At 47.2% G+C, this 16,281-nt stretch overlaps 1 protein-coding gene across 10 annotated transcripts in view; it reads left to right on the top strand.

Moving 5' to 3' along the window:
- DGKI (diacylglycerol kinase iota) overlaps nucleotides 1-16,281 on the top strand; it is a 269,247-nt gene that overhangs the window by 160,286 nt on the left and 92,680 nt on the right. For all 10 annotated transcript variants that reach the window (XM_069763213.1, XM_069763211.1, XM_069763212.1 and 7 more), the window contains exons 10-13: nucleotides 172-267; nucleotides 373-455; nucleotides 1,140-1,200; nucleotides 2,809-2,922. In XM_069763213.1, coding sequence (XP_069619314.1) covers nucleotides 172-267; nucleotides 373-455; nucleotides 1,140-1,200; nucleotides 2,809-2,922 — 354 coding nt within the window. The remainder of the gene's footprint in view (nucleotides 1-171; nucleotides 268-372; nucleotides 456-1,139; nucleotides 1,201-2,808; nucleotides 2,923-16,281) is intronic.

Raw genomic sequence — 16,281 nt, 5'->3', positions numbered from 1 at the left:
CTAGAGGGAGCTTACTGTATACTAATATGCGGTCACCACTAGAGGGAGCTTACTGTATACTAATATGCGGCCACCACTAGAGGGAGCTTACTGTATACTAATATCCTCATGAGCTCCCTCCAGTGGTGGCCAGATCCATCCAAGGAACGTAACTATTCCCCTCCTTCCTAGGACATTAAAGGCCGGGCCTTTGTGATAAAACCCATCTCTTCCCCCCTCATGAAACCTTTGCTGGTCTTTGTGAACCCAAAAAGCGGTGGAAACCAGGTAAGTGGTGTGACCTCAGCCTTTTTTTTTGTGCCGCTTTCTCCTCTATGAGAGGTTCGTGGCATGTGTGGTCTCCATCACTAACCCCAACGTTGCTCCCAATAGGGTACTAAAGTGCTGCAGATGTTCATGTGGTTCCTGAATCCACGGCAGGTCTTTGATCTCTCTCAGGAAGGACCGCGGGAAGCGTGAGTGTCACCACCCCATAAAATTAGTCAGGAGAGAAAAAGCGTAAGGAAGAGGTTAATGTCTTCCGGAATGCCAAATGTTACACTTGGGGTCCTACTCTTACAGACCTCATATGGGATGACCCCTCTACGCAGCCCTAGATGGGTGGTTAGGCTGTTTTAAATCTGCTCATCAGTTGATCGCTGCCCCTGAACTACTGTAAGAACTTGCTTCGCTTTTCCCCACAGCTCCCCCGCAGGTGAAGCAAGGCATTACAGCCACTTTGTAAAAAAATTAAGTAAAAAATAATGATAATTTCTTTCTAAATATTACTAGTCAGACTAATAAATAATGTAAAAAATGTGAAATATTTTTTTTTACACTGAAATAGCTATTATAATTTTTGATTAATCAAAGGGGGAAGAGGGAGATGAAACTGCAGCTTCTCTCTGTGTCATCCTTCTAACCTTAGAGCAGCCTGTAGATGATATTTCTTGTTGGCATGATCTATGTAAGTATTCAGAAACCTCCTCAGTCACCAAAAATCCATCAAGTGAAGAGATGACTGTGATGAGGGGGAAGAGGGAGATGAAGCTGCAGAGTCTGAACGGATAAAATAGGAAAAGGAGGCTAGACAGCTGGGATCTGATTGGTCAGTGGGGGTAATTGTGTTTTTTTTTTATATTCATTGTTTTGTCTTCCAGGCTGGAGTCATATAGAAAAGTGCCAAATTTAAGAATTCTCGCCTGTGGTGGAGATGGGACGGTGAGCGACAAATTATACTGATATTTATTGTTACCAGATTTACTCCATAAAGAAAATCACTGATCTAACTGCAAAGATTGTAAAAAGGCTCAAAATTCTGCGCTGGATAACATCCTATATTATACTCCAGAGCAGCACTCGCTATTCTGCTACACCACCAGAATCATGAGTGCAGCTCTGGGGTATAATACAGGATTTAACTCAGTGCAGCTCTGGGGTATAATACAGGATGTAACTCAGGCTCAGTAATGTAATGTATGTACACAGTGACTGCACCAGCAGAATAGTGAGTGAAGCTCTGGGGTATAATACAGGATGTAGCTCAGGATCAGTAATGTAATGTGTGTACACAGTGACTGCACCAGCAGAATAGTGAGTGCAGCACTGGAGTATAATACAGGATGTAACTCAGGATCAGTAATGTAATGAATGTACACAGTGACTGCACTAGCAGAATAGTGAGTACAGCTCTGGGGTATAATACAAGATGTAACTCAGAATCAGTAATGTAATGAATGTACACAGTGACTGCACCAGCAGAATAGTGAGTGCAGCTCTGGAGTATAATACAGGATGTAACTCAGGATTAGTAATGTAATGAATGTACACAGTGACTGCACCAGCAGAATAGTGAGTGCAGCTCTGGAGTATAATACAGAATATAACTCAGGATCAGTAATGTAATGTATGTACACAGTGACTGCACCAGCAGAATAGTGAGTGCAGCTCTGGAGTATAATACAGGAGGTAACTCAGGATCAGTAATGTAATGTATGTACACAGTGACTGCACCAGCAGAATAGTGAGTGCAGCTCTGGGGTATAATACAGGATGTAACTCAGGATCAGTAATGTAATGTATGTACACAGTGACTGCACCAGCAGAATAGTGAGTGCAGCTCTGGGGTATAATACAGGATGTAACTCAGGATCAGTAATGTAATGTATGTACACAGTGACTGCACCAGCAGAATAGTGAGTGCAGCTCTGGAGTATAATACAGGAGGTAACTCAGGATCAGTAATGTAATGTATGTACACAGTGACTGCACCAGCAGAATAGTGAGTGCAGCTCTGGAGGATAATACAGGATGTAACTCAGGATCAGTAATGTAATGTATGTACACAGTGACTGCACCAGCAGAATAGTGAGTGCAGCTCTGGAGTATAATACAGGAGGTAACTCAGGATCAGTAATGTAATGTATGTACACAGTGACTGCACCAGCAGAATAGTGAGTGCAGCTCTGGGGTATAACACAGGATGTTACTCAGGATCAGTAATGTAATGTATGTACACAGTGACTGCACCAGCAGAATAGTGAGTGCAGCTCTGGGGTATAATGCAGGATGTAACTTGGGGTGAGTGGCTCATCTTTCTGTGTAGAGTAATTCTGGCTTCGGCTATGACTAGTTGGTGATAACTTAGATCTCTTGGCCCCCCCTATGATTATTAGGAGGGTCTGCATTTTGTGGGATGAATGGATGGGCGCTAGTAGGTGGCGCAGTAGTCTCTGGGGTCACATGTGACAAGGTTTGGTCTGGAGCATGTGCAGTGTGGAGTGGTCATTGCCCCTCTATACGCGGTGTAATCCCACATTCTTCCCACAGGTAGGCTGGATCCTTTCTGTCTTGGACGAGCTGCAGCTGAACCCTCAGCCTCCTGTTGCTGTTCTTCCACTGGGGACTGGGAATGACCTCGCTCGCACCCTCAACTGGGGAGGGGTAAGTGGGCTGGCACTGATAATGGAGCAGGGGGCTCTAGAGAGAAAGTGACAGGAGGTGGCGCTAGAGAGAAAGTGACAGGAGGCGGCGCTAGAGAGAAAGTGACAGGAGGTGGCGCTAGAGAGAAAGTGACAGGAGGTGACGCTTAAGAGAAAGTGACAGGAGGTGGCGCTAAAGAGAAAGTGACAGGAGGTGGTGATACAGAGAAAGAGAAAGTGACAGCAGTCGGCGCTAGAGAGAAAAAGAAAGTCACAGGAGGTGGCGCTAATAGAAAAAGTGACAGCAGGTGGCGCTAGAGAGAAAAGAGAAAGTGACAGCAGGTGGCGCTAGAGAGAAAGAGAGACAGTGACAGCAGGTGGCGCTAGAGAGAAAATGAGAAGAGGTGGCGCTAGAGAGAAATCGAGAAAGTGACAGCAGCTGGCGCTAGAGAGAAAGTGACAGCAGGTGGTGCTAGAGAGAAAGAAAGTGATAGGAGGTGGTGCTAGAGAGAAAGAGAAGGTGACAGCAGGTGGCGCTGTTGAGGGAGGATCTAAAGTGATCCCTCACTCCTTGCCGGCAACTGAAAATGACCAGACAGAGACGTGTGTCTCTGGGGGTATCGAGCAGATCTCTGGCCCCCGTTTATTGTGTATCACTTTTCATAATCATAGAAATTATACTCCAACCAATCAGCATAAGAACACGATCACAGTTCTTACCCTATAAGAATGCAGGAACAGTCTGTACGTCAAAGTCTCGTAGAACAATACACCCTCAGTCTTATGTCCTGTCCAGATTGCAACAATCAAGGTCTCATAACAGCTGTGAACTTTAGCCTAGTAACAAAATTTATCTTAAAACAGCAAAATGGAGTCGAAAAGCACAAAATGGAGAATCTTTCTTAATTTGTTCCTTCACATTCCCCCCTAGATAAATTTTGTTAATTAATGTCCAGCATCAGAGGTACTATCCCCAGCTATAAGCTCGAGGGGTACTGGTCTTCACATGGCTGGTGCCATGTTACCAGCCATGGCTGTTGCGGCGTACCCGTCCCCCCTGTATACTAGAATTTACGAATAACAATTATTGATAACAGTGGTGGGGATCTTTTGAAGATAGCCATGCGCTTGGCTTCAACATCTTCATCAGGTAACTTTGTGAAATCGGTGTAGAGAAGAGCAGGGGTGGCAACGCTTTTGGTTTCATCATTAGTTGTCTTAGTGCAGAATTTCCTAATACATACAGAAATACACCAAAGAACAAGTTTTAGTATTACATACATGACAAGGATAAAGGCAGCAATGTGTAACAAACTTTGCAAAATTCCAGCTATCCAGCCCCCAAGTCCCTTAAACCAATTGGCTGGATTAAAAAGGAGAAGGTGTCTGCCCACCAACTGTCCTTATTACGGTCATTGTCTTTATCATATTAATCTCTGAGTCTTTGAATGTTTTCTAACTTTAACTTCATAGTGCTATTGGGATGTAACGGGGTCTAACAAGCTGGGGTACCTCTTTCAGTACCACCCCGTGTTTCAGGAGCTCCACTCTGCTTTTGCTGGATTCTGAATGAAGGACGCTGGCTGGAATTCCTTGGTTACGTGAGAGCATATAAAAGCTGACTGCTACCCCACGTATTTCCAGTCTAAAAGAACACACTTTATTTAAAGCACACAGAATATATAACACAGATACACAGGGCAGGCCAATAGAAAAAGCAGGCCAGACATACATTACAATAGCCGCAGGGGGCCGGAGCCTGCTGATATGTACTGTGGGAATTACAAAGGTGGGGGAGGACAGAAGGAGAATATCTTGTCCTCTCTGCCCAGGGGCGCAGCCTGTGGACTGATGCATTTCACATGGAACCTATTATACATAATATATACTGCATAACATATTCTTGGTGCTGGGTGTTCTGTAACACGGCTCCCCTTTTCAGCGACGCGATCGGCATACACAGTCTGATCCTGAACGGATCGGTTTGGGGATGACCGAAGTTTATGGGGTGGGTACAAGTTCCGTTTGTTGACTTAGTCCATCGGCGTTACCGTTTTGTTTGCCGGGTCTGTAGTGGATGGTGAAGTCCAGAGGTTGTAGGGCTAAACTCCACCGCAGTAATCTGGCGTTGTCTCTGGAGACCCGATTAAGCCAGACTAGGGGATTATGGTCCGTTAGGAGGGAAAACTGTCGTCCATACAAATATGGTTGTAACTTTTTGAGTGCCCATACTATTGCCAGGCACTCCTTCTCGATGGCTGCATAGCTCACTTCACGGGGCAGTAGTTTCCGACTCAGGTAAGCTACCGGGTGTTCTTGGCCGTCCGGCCCGACTTGGCTCAGTACTGCCCCCAACCCAAACATAGAAGCGTCTGTGTGAACAAGGAAACGTTTAGTTGGATCGGGTGCGGCCAATACAGGGGTATTGGTGAGGGCGTCCTTTAGCTGGCGGAAGGCTTCCTCACACTCTGGGGTCCAGGTTACCTGGCGGGGTTGGTTCTTACGGGTCAGATCAGTGAGGGGCTTGGCCACGCTGCTGTAATTGGGAACGAATTTCCTGTAATACCCCACTGTCCCTAGAAACGCCATGACCTGGGTTTTAGTGCGTGGGGTGGGCCATTTGGCTATGGCCTCAATCTTGGCTGGTTCTGGTCGCTGTTTCCCACTTCCCACCCAATGCCCTAAATACTGAACCTCTGCTTTGCCCACATGACACTTGTTTGGGTTCAGGGTGATTCCGGCCTTGTGGATCCTGTCTAATACTGTCTCTAGGTGATTTAGATGCTCTTCCCATGTCGCGCTGTAGATGGCGATGTCATCCAGGTAGGCACACGCATAGTCCTGGAGACCATCCAGAAGCCGGTTAGCCAGCCTCTGGAAGGTCGCCGGGCAGTCTTCATCCCGAATGGCATAACTCGAAACTGGAATAAGCCAAACGGGGTGACAAATGCCGACTTGGGAATAGCATCAGGACTAAGGGGAATCTGCCAGTAGCCTTTGCATAGATCGATGGTGGTCAAATACTTTGCCCCCGCCAGCCGGTCTAACAAGTCATCCACACGCGGCATGGGATACGCATCCATCACTGTTTGCTCATTGAGCTTATGATAGTCTGCACCAGTGGTCCCCAACTCCAGGCCTCGAGGGCCGCCAACAGTGCAGGTTTTCAGGATTTCCTTAGTATTGCACAGGGGTTGGAATCATCACCTGTGCAGATGATCACATTACCACCGATGCAATACTAAAGAAATCCTGAAAACCTGCACTGTTGGCGGCCCTCGAGGCCTGGAGTTGGGGACCCCTGGTCTACACAAAACCGTGTAGTCCCATCCTTCTTGGGCACTAACACTACTGGGGATGCCCAGGGACTATCTGACTCTTCAATGACCCCTAAACGCAACATCTCTTGTATCTCTTGTCGCATCCCCTCTCGTACAGTCTCAGGGACGCGGAAGGGGTTTTGTCGCAGGGGGTCTGATCCTGGGTCTCAACCTTGTGTTGTGCCAGGTGAGTGTACCCGGGTTTCCCTGAAAACATCCTCTGTCGCTGCCTCAACAACTCCTCCGCCTGCTGTCTCTCCCGGGGACCTAAGTCTTCACCCCAGTGTACCTGGTCCCATGTTTTAGACTGAGTCCTCTCCCCTAAGACATCAGGCAAGGGAAGTCCGGCTAAATCCTCTGCTTCAGGTGCACAGATGGCCACTACCTCTTCAGGGCGCTCCCGATAGGGCTTCAGCATATTCACGTGGAACATGCGGATAACCCTGGGGTCGTCACAATCGGCGACATTATAGGTGGTGTCGGCTATTTTCCCCACTACCTGGTAGGGCCCCTGCTATGCAGCTTGGAACTTGTTCTGCCTGGTGGGCTCTAACACCAGGACCTTCTGCCCTATTTCCAAGGTGCGCTCTCTGGCCCTCCGATCGTACCATACGCGCTGGCGCCGCTGGGCCACCTGCATGTTCCCACGTACAGCCTGGGTCAGCTCCTGTAGGCGGTCCCGGAATTCCAGCACATAGGGTACAATAGGTACCCCTTCTATGGTGCCCTCCCCTTCCCAGTGTTCTAGCACTAAGTCTAGGGGTCCCCTTACCCGTCTCCCGTATACCAGTTCGAATGGGGAGAACCCCGTGGATTCTTGGGGCACCTCTCGATAGGCAAACAGGAGGTGAGGCAAGAATTTCTCCCAGTCCCTGTAGGTCCTGGTAAAAGTCCCGATGAGTTGTTTTAACGTCCCTTTAAAGCGTTCACACAACCCATTGGTTTGCGGGTGGTACGAGGCGCTTCTAATGGACTTTACGCCGCACAGCTTCCACAGTTGGTTGGTCACCTCTGCTGTAAACTGGGTACCCTGGTCTGAGATAATCTCCTGGGGAAATCCAACCCGTGAGAAAACCTGGAGCACGGCAGCCACCACCGTCTCTGCCAGTATGTTAGGTAACGCAACCGCCTCTGGATACCGTGTGGCATAATCTACCACTGTCAATATATACCTTTTCCCTGACAGACTGGGTTTGGCTAACGGCCCTATCAGATCAACCGCTACTCGGCTAAATGGTTCCTCCACAATGGGGAGGGGGCGTAATTTGGCCTTGCATCGATCTCCCCTCTTGCCAATGCGCTGGCAACTGTCACAGGTCTGGCAGTACTGACGAACATCATAGGTTACCCCCGGCCAAAAGAAGTTTTGTGTCAGACGATGCCTGATGCGACTGACGCCGAAGTGCCCGGCCAAGGGTATGTCATGAGAGATTCGCAGTAACTCCTGCCTATACTTCTTGGGAACTACCAGCTGTCGTTTTATATAGTGGGGCTTGTCCCTGTGTGGTGCTGCTCTGTGATCAGGCAGAGGAGTCCCTGCTTCCATAAAAACTGTTCCCCTTCCAGTACCCCTCTTCCCTCCTGTGCCTTCCCATGATATCCCTCCAATGAAGGATCCTCAAGTAACTCCCTCTTAAATTCATCTGGGGTGGCCCAAGAAATGTGTCTGGCTATGGGAATACATGTAGGGCTGGGATGTCTTACCTGGGCCTCCTCTGAGTGTGATTCCGCCTCCGCAGCTCGAGCTTGTCTCCGGGTGGTCACAGGATATGTCTCAGCCAGAGGGGCAACCGAGAAGGCAGACAACATGGGCCCCAAGTCATTTCCCAGCAAAACATCTGCAGGCAAATCCTCCATCAAGCCGACCTCAACAAGGCCATCCCCAACTCCCCAGTTCAGGTGAATCCTGGCAGTGGGCAGTCGATGTATAGCTCCCCCTGCTACACGGACTGCCACTGTCTGTCTTCTCTTGGTCCCGGAAGAGGTGAGGCTTCACAAGGGTCAAAGTTGCTCCGGAATCTCTTAGTCCCTGCATGCGTTTCCCATTAACCCACACGACCTGTCGATGCTGTTGTCGATTATCTGCCCGGGCTGCCTGCACGGGGTCTACTTCATGTAGCACTTCCTCCATGTCTTCCACCCCTTGGTTAGTTGTAGCCCCCAAAGCCAGGTCAGCTTTGCCTTGGTAGCAGTGTACAGCGGCCCGGAGGAAGGTAGCTGTTCCCGCCTTTGGCCACTGGGTATGCTGAGTCCGGTTGGGACATTGTCTTTGCAGGTGGCCCAGCTGACGGCAGGTGTGGCATCGCGCCCCAGGGGAACTGTGGTAGGCCAGGTTTCTAGCTGGTCCCCCTACAATCTTCGGTGGTTTGGGGCCCTCCAGGTCCATGGGCGGACCCCTAGTGACCATCTTTGATCCGGACAACTGAGGCCTCCTGGCGTCAGGATGTTCATCGGCCAGACGAGCGGCTTCCTCAAGAGTCATTGGCCGCCTGTCCCGAAGCCATTCCTGTGTCTCGGGGTTTAGTCCATTAAAGAATCGTTCTAACAAGAAGAGCTGGAGGACGTCCTCCTTAGTGGTTGCTTGGCTCCCTTGTACCCACTGTAGCAGTGACCGCTGTAATTTACAGGCCCATTCAGCGTGGGTATCGGTTACTCGTTTTATAAGTCCGTGGAACTTTTGGCGGTATGCCTCTGGTGTCAGCGCCGGGCCAAGATCACTTCTTTGATCCGCTCATAGTCCATGCAGTCCTCATCAGGTACCGTGCGATAGGCGTCCGCTGCCCGGCCTGTCAGCTTGCTGGCCAGAATTTGAACCCGTTCCTCCGGCTTCACTTGATGAAGGGCACACTGCCGCTCAAAGTCCTGCAGAAAGCCATCAATGTCTTCCTCTGCCTCCCCCAACTGTCGGAAGGCATTATACTGGATCTTTTTGTGGCTTACTGTTGAAGGTACCTGGGCGGAAGCCAGAGCTCCCCCTGCTTGCTGACTCTCCTCTCTCCGCTCTGCCATCTCCATCTTGGCCAGCTCCACTTTGGTCCGCTCTGCCATCTCCATCTTGGCTAACTCTATCCTGGTCCGCTCGGCCATCTTTTCCTTCAGATCAGTACGCACATCAGCCATCACCTCTCGTATGATCTCTACTGCAGGGTTTGGGCCATAGAACGCCAGTCTGTTCTTTACCTCCCTCTGGAATTCAGTCTCCTCCACGTTCACATTGGGGGGCGCTGCACTGTCTTGTTCCATGATGGCTGCTATCAAATCTGCTTTTGTTTTGTTGCTGGCAATCAACCTTCGGGCTTCCATCAGATCTTTTAATGTAGTCCTCTTTAACTTCTGGTAGTTGTCTTCCATTCATTCCTTTCCTCCTGTAGAAGGGGTATCAGATCCCGCTGTCTGCCACCAGTGTAACGGGGTCTACCAAGCTGGGGTACCTTTTTCAGTACCACCCCGTGTTTCAGGAGCTCCACTCTGCTTTTGCTGGATTCTGAATGAAGGACGCTGGCTGGAATTCCTTGGTTACGTGAGAGCATATAAAAGCTGACTGCTACCCCACGTATTTCCAGTCTAAAAGAACACACTTTATTTACAGCACACAGAATATATAACACAGATACACAGGGCAGGCCAATAGAAAAAGCAGGCCAGACATACATTACAATAGCCGCAGGGGGCCGGAGCCTGCTGATATGTACTGTGGGAATTACAAAGGTGGGGGAGGACAGAAGGGGGATATCTTGTCCTCTCTGCCCAGGGGCGCAGCCTGTGGATTGATGCATTTCACATGGAACCTATTATACATAATATATACTGCATAACATATTCTTGGTGCTGGGGGTTCTGTAGCATGGGATCTAAATAATGACAGCATGCGGGTCCAATAACCTGACACATACCACCCTGTGCTGCTGTTAAGTAGTCCAGTACTACAGTGTGTTGATTAGTGACTATAATAAGTTGGTTTTGGACAACAATAGTGGTATTAAGTATATCCAATATATCCCAAATTTGATCATCTAGATAGTCTGTGTGGCCCTAAGCAATTTATCCCACATTTGTGTAATCATAGGATAAATGAAAATAGAACTGACAATTTTATTGGCTATACCCATCTGTACTACTCCTCTTTCATGATATTGTACAAACTTATTATTCAAGGATGTTGGGGAATTTAGGCTGTCCCATGCGGTAACTAATATTATTATATGGCAATACGAAAAACCAAAACATTATGTCCCCTTATTTGCTACTAGTCTGTTTAACCAGCTTGCAGTGCGATGCGTGGATCCACGTCGGCCTTCCATCCAGCTTTACTGACATAGGAGTAATAAGGAGGACTTGGTAGGGCTGCATTAACTGCCCGTAGATCTTGTACCAGCCGGTACACAGGGGGTTGGCCGGGTGGGGTCTTTTTCTTAACAGGAAACAAGGGCGTGTTACATGGGGAAACACAGGGTACCAGGGCACCATTATCAAGTAACGTTTGTATTTGACCCTTGAGGCCCCGCTCCTGATCATGTTTCAAAGGGTATTGACTTTGGGAAAAAGGGAACCAGGTTTGAGAAACACTTTTACTGGTTCTACAGTCATTATTGGGGGAGGATCTGGGCCTATGAGGGCCATCATCACTGTGGGAAGGGGTTATATAATGTAAGGACCATCTGACCATCATCTTGGAATTGTATTCTGGAGTGGAACTGTGATAATAAATCTGCCCCCAGTAAATTTACCAGACATGTGGGAGAGATTAGGAACTGAGTAGCAACCTCAGGGAAGGGTCCCACAGGGATGGGTTTTGTAAGAGTATCTTTATTGGGTCTGCCATCTACACCGATTAAAACAAGGTCTTGGTCTGAGAATAGACATGGCGGGGGCTGGGGACGGGGGTTCCCAGACATAGGGTTAAAAGGGATATTGGAGTATGGGACTGGATTTGTGTACGGTGGGCAGGGCAGGAGCTGAAGTCTGTTGCGTGGGCCACTGATAAGGAACGGAGCTGTGTCCTTGTAGCTGTGGTGGGGGCTGAGGTTGGAGCAGGAATCGCTGTGGCCTTTGATTTAACCTTTAATTTCCCTGCTGATGCAGAACGGACTAAGTTCTGAAAACTTTGTACTACTTTTAATGCATCATCCGGATTGGAAGTCTCGATATCTGGTCTGACTGACATTATTGCCTCTTTCAATTTAGATTTAAGGCCGGACATTAAAGCTACTACAAAAAGGTGTGTATGGGCTTTATTTTACAATGAGATTCCCAGATCTTTAAATACTACCATAAGACGCCCATAGAACTTCTCAGCAGTCCAGGATATATTGATGTCTTGGGGTTAAGGGGCATAGGGCTTACAGTCGGGAGTAGAGGCTTAATTTCCTGGGGAGGGACCATATTATCTAGCAGGGAGACCCCCTGTCCCAAATTTTTAATTGTTTGCTTTCCAGACACATTAATCTCAGCCACTTTCTCATTTCCTTCTTGCACCACAAAACATCCAGTTTTTTGTCATAGTAATAGACAACTTTCCTTTTTCAAAGTAACAAAAACAGAACTCACTTCCTCTGTTAATTCTCAATTTGCTATATATCAACCACTCAACTTGAAGCAGGTGAATCTTTTATCAATCTTTCAATCACACTGATAACCAAACAATCACTTACAAGTTTCCTTCTAAAACTAGGCACCATATTTCACTTTCAACTTCCAACTTCAACTTACAATATTTCTTCCTACTGCAAAACAATATTGTTGCTTTAAACAAAACACAGATCTCCCATGGCGTACTACACCAAGGACAGAAAATACAAAGAATCTTGAGAGCAGCCACATGCCCCCTCCATATCAGAGACTCAACAGAGATAAGAATTCACAGCATTCCTCAACACAGAAAGAAGAAAGCAATTGTGCAGCTGTTTGATCCCCCTCCCATCAGGTATTTTAGAAATTTCACACAGAAACAGAATACAGCAGTTCTCAGACTTAATTAATTTCTACAAAACCTTCATCACAAAATTCATGTGTCAGACCACCTTAGAAAAACCCATGATTGAGAATATTTTTCCTGCATTCCTGACAAATTTCTTTCCCCGTCTTTGAGCTAACAATATCAGATTCATCACACAAATTCAAAGTTTTATTTTTCTTCCACGGAAACATGATTCTACTTTAGAGCTAAATATCCTTACTTTAGTCGTACATAATACCAGAGCGGCCGTATAGTCTATTCTAATGGGTCTACCTGTCCCCCACTCGGACAACCCAAAAAGCGGTACTCAATGAAAGGAGGAGGGCATCTTAAACTAACCCTCCAGACACCTTTGGAAATATACATATATATCGATATATTCCTGAGTTACGCATCCCACTCATCTTCGATCACCTCACTGCGCCTGATTCTAACAGTGATCAGGAATTCAGGATATTTTGACTATAAAGAGAATGACATCACTGGTCAGTCCGGGGTGTCCGTCCCTTATGAGGTACGGTTCGAGCACTGGGCTCCCAACGGAACTACACCTCTATATGATTCCACCCAATAATCACCCCACCATAAGGGACAAACCTCAGATCCTCTTTGCAGCAACAAACACAGCAAAACCACACCAAACGGTCAGTCTGGACAGTATAACTGCCAGCTTACCTTGGTTGTTGTGGGGGATGGTCAGGCCTGTGTCTGGTCCAAGGGTCCTTTGTCTTGTTGTCCTCCGGGGGCAGGGGCGTTCCTGTTTGGGGCCCTACGTTCGGGCGCCAACTGTTGAGGGAGGATCTAAGGTGATCCTTCACGGTTAACTCAGTGATTTCCAAATTAATCTACAGGGTGTTGCCGGCAACTGAAAATGACCAGACGGAGATGTATGTCTCTGTTTGGGGAGATCGAGCAGATCTCTGGCCCCCGTTTATTGTGTATCACTTTTCATAATCATAGAAATTATACTTCAACCAATCAGCATAAGAACACGCTCACAGTTCTTAACCTATAAGAATGCAGGAACAGTCTGTACGTCAAAGTCTCGTAGAACAATACACCCTCAGTCTTATGTCCTGTCCAGATTGCAACAGCTGTGAACTTAACAGAGTAACAAAATTTATCTTAAAACAGCAAAATGGAGTCGAAAAGCACAAAATGGAGAATCTTTCTTAATTTGTTCCTTCACAACGCTAGAGAGAAAGTGACAGCAGGTGGTGCTAGAGAGAAAGAAAGTGACATGTGGTGGCGCAAGAGAGAAAGTGACAGCAGGTGGTGCTACAGAGAAAAAGACAGCAGGTGGTGCTAGAGAGAAAGTGACAGCAGGTGATGCTAGAGAGAAAGTGACAGGAGGTGGTGCTAGAGAGAAAGTGACAGCAGGTGATGCTAGAGAGAAAGTGACAGGAGGTGGTGCTAGAGAGAAAGTGACAGGAGGTGGTGCTAGAGAGAAAGGGACAGGAGGTGGTGTGTTGTGAATTCTGTGGCTGAGTTCACTTCTGTGGTCACAAGTGGTATTGCAGTCTCTGGGCTTCCTCCCTCAGGTGTTTTGGTGAGCTCGTTGGCTGCCTTGCTATTTAGCTCCACCTGAGTCTGTCTTCCTTGCTCCTTGTCAATGTTCCAGTGTTGGATCTGAGCTACTGCATCTTTCCTTGGGCCTGCTGCTCTGCTAGATAAGTGCTTCTAGTTTGTTTTCTGTTTTTTCTGTCCAGCTTGTTATTATCTTTTGCTGGAAGCTCTGAGAAGCAAAGGGGTGCACCGCCGTGCTGTTAGTTCGGCACGGTGGGTCTTTTTGCCCCTTTGCGTGGTTTTCGTTTTAGGGTTTTTTGTAGACTGCATAGTTCTCTTTGCTATCCTCGCTCTGTCTAGAATATCGGGCCTCACTTTGCTGAATCTATTTCATTCCTACGTTTGTCTTTTCATCTTGCTAACAGTCATTATATGTGGGGGCTGCCTATTCCTTTGGGGTATTTCTCTGAGGTAAGTCAGGCTTGTATTTCTATCTTCAGGCTAGTCAGCTCCTCAGGCAGTGCCGAGTTGCATAGGTAGTGATAGGCGCAATCCACTGCTGCTTCCAGTTGTGTTAGGATAGATCAGGTACTGCAGTCTACAGAGATTCCACGTCTCAGAGCTCGTCCTATTGTTTTGGGTTATTGCCAGATCTCTGTATGTGCGCTGATTACTGCACGCTGTGTTGCCTGATTGCCAGCCATAACAGTACAAGGAGCCATTCAATGATTTCCAATAGAGGGAAAAAAGAAATCCTGACATCATTTTTTTTTCTTAGCTCTGTCTTCAGTCTTTTTTTTCCCCTAGACATTAGAGTGCTTCAGGACACAGCTGTGGACATGGATATTCAGGCTCTGTGCTCCTCAATGGATAATCTCGTTGTAAATGTACAAAAGATTCAAGATACTATTGATCAGAAATCGATGCTAGAACCAAGAATTCCGATTCCTGATTTGTTTTTTGGTGACAGAACTAAGTTCCTGAGCTTCAGAAATAATTGTAAGCTATTTTTGGCCTTGAAACCTCATTCTTCTGGTAATCCTATTCAACAGGTTTTGATTATTATTTCTTTTTTGCGCGGCGACCCACAGGACTGGGCGTTTTCTCTTGCACCAGGAGATTCTGCATTGAGTAATGTTGATGCATTTTTCCAGGCGCTGGGATTGCTTTACGATGAGCCTAATTCAGTGGATCAAGCTGAGAAAAATCTGCTGGCTTTATGCCAGGGTCAGGATGATGTAGAAGTATATTGTCAGAAATTTAGAAAATGGTCAGTACTCACTCTGTGGAATGAATCTGCACTAGCGGCTTTGTTCAGAAAGGGTCTCTCTGAAGCTCTTAAGGATGTAATGGTGGGATTTCCTATGCCTGCTGGTTTGAATGAGTCTATGTCCTTGGCCATTCAGATCGGTCGTCGCTTGCGCGAGCGTAAATCTGTGCACCATCTGGCGGTATTGTCTGAGAGTAAGCCTGAGCCTATGCAGTGCGACAGGACTATGACTAAAGTAGAACGGCACGAACACAGACGTCTGAACAGACTGTGTTTCTATTGTGGTGATTCTACTCATGCTATTTCTAATTGTCCTAAACGCACTAGGCGGTTCGATAGCTCTGCCGTTATTGGTACTGTACAGTCCAAATTCCTTTTGTCCATTACCTTAATGTGCTCTTTGTCATCATATTCTGTCATGGCGTTTGTGGATTCAGGCGCTGCCCTGAATCTGATGGATTTGGATTATGCTAAACGTTGTGGATTTTTCTTGGAGCCTTTGCGGTGTCCTATTCCGTTGAGAGGAATTGATGCTACACCTCTGGCCAAGAATAAGCCTCAGTACTGGGCCCAGCTGACCATGTGCATGGCTCCTGCACATCAGGAAGTTATTCGCTTTTTGGTACTGCATAATTTGCATGATGTGGTCGTGTTGGGGTTGCCATGGCTACAAACCCATAATCCAGTATTGGATTGGAACTCTATGTCGGTAACCAGCTGGGGTTGTCAGGGAGTACATGGTGATGTTCCATTTTTGTCTATTTCGTCATCCATTCCTTCTGACATCCCAGAGTTCTTGTCGGACTTTCAGGATGTATTTGAAGAGTCCAAGTCTGATGCCCTACCTCCGCATAGGAATTGTGATTGTGCTATCGATTTGATTCCTGGTAGTAAATTCCCTAAGGGTCGTTTATTTAATTTGTCCGTACCTGAACACACCGCTATGCGCAGTTATGTGAAGGAGTCCCTGGAGAAGGGACATATTCGCCCATCGTCGTCACCATTGGGAGCAGGGTTCTTTTTTGTAGCCAAGAAGGATGGTTCGCTAAGACCGTGTATTGATTACCGCCTTCTTAATAAGATCACTGTTAAGTTTCAGTATCCCTTGCCATTGATTTCTGACTTGTTTGCTCGGATTAAGGGGGCTAGTTGGTTTACTAAGATTGATCTTCGTGGTGCGTATAATCTGGTGAGAATCAGGCAGGGAGATGAATGGAAAACGGCATTTAATACGCCCGAGGGTCATTTTGAGTATCTGGTGATGCCGTTCGGACTTGCCAATGCTCCATCTGTTTTTCAGTCTTTTATGCATGACATTTTCCGTGAGTA

Source organism: Ranitomeya imitator, chromosome 4 (assembly GCF_032444005.1).
Source record: "Ranitomeya imitator isolate aRanImi1 chromosome 4, aRanImi1.pri, whole genome shotgun sequence".
Taxonomy (NCBI): domain Eukaryota; kingdom Metazoa; phylum Chordata; class Amphibia; order Anura; family Dendrobatidae; genus Ranitomeya; species Ranitomeya imitator.
The sequence above is the reverse complement of the archived record's forward strand: the minus strand, read 5'-3'. Positions and strand labels throughout refer to the sequence as shown.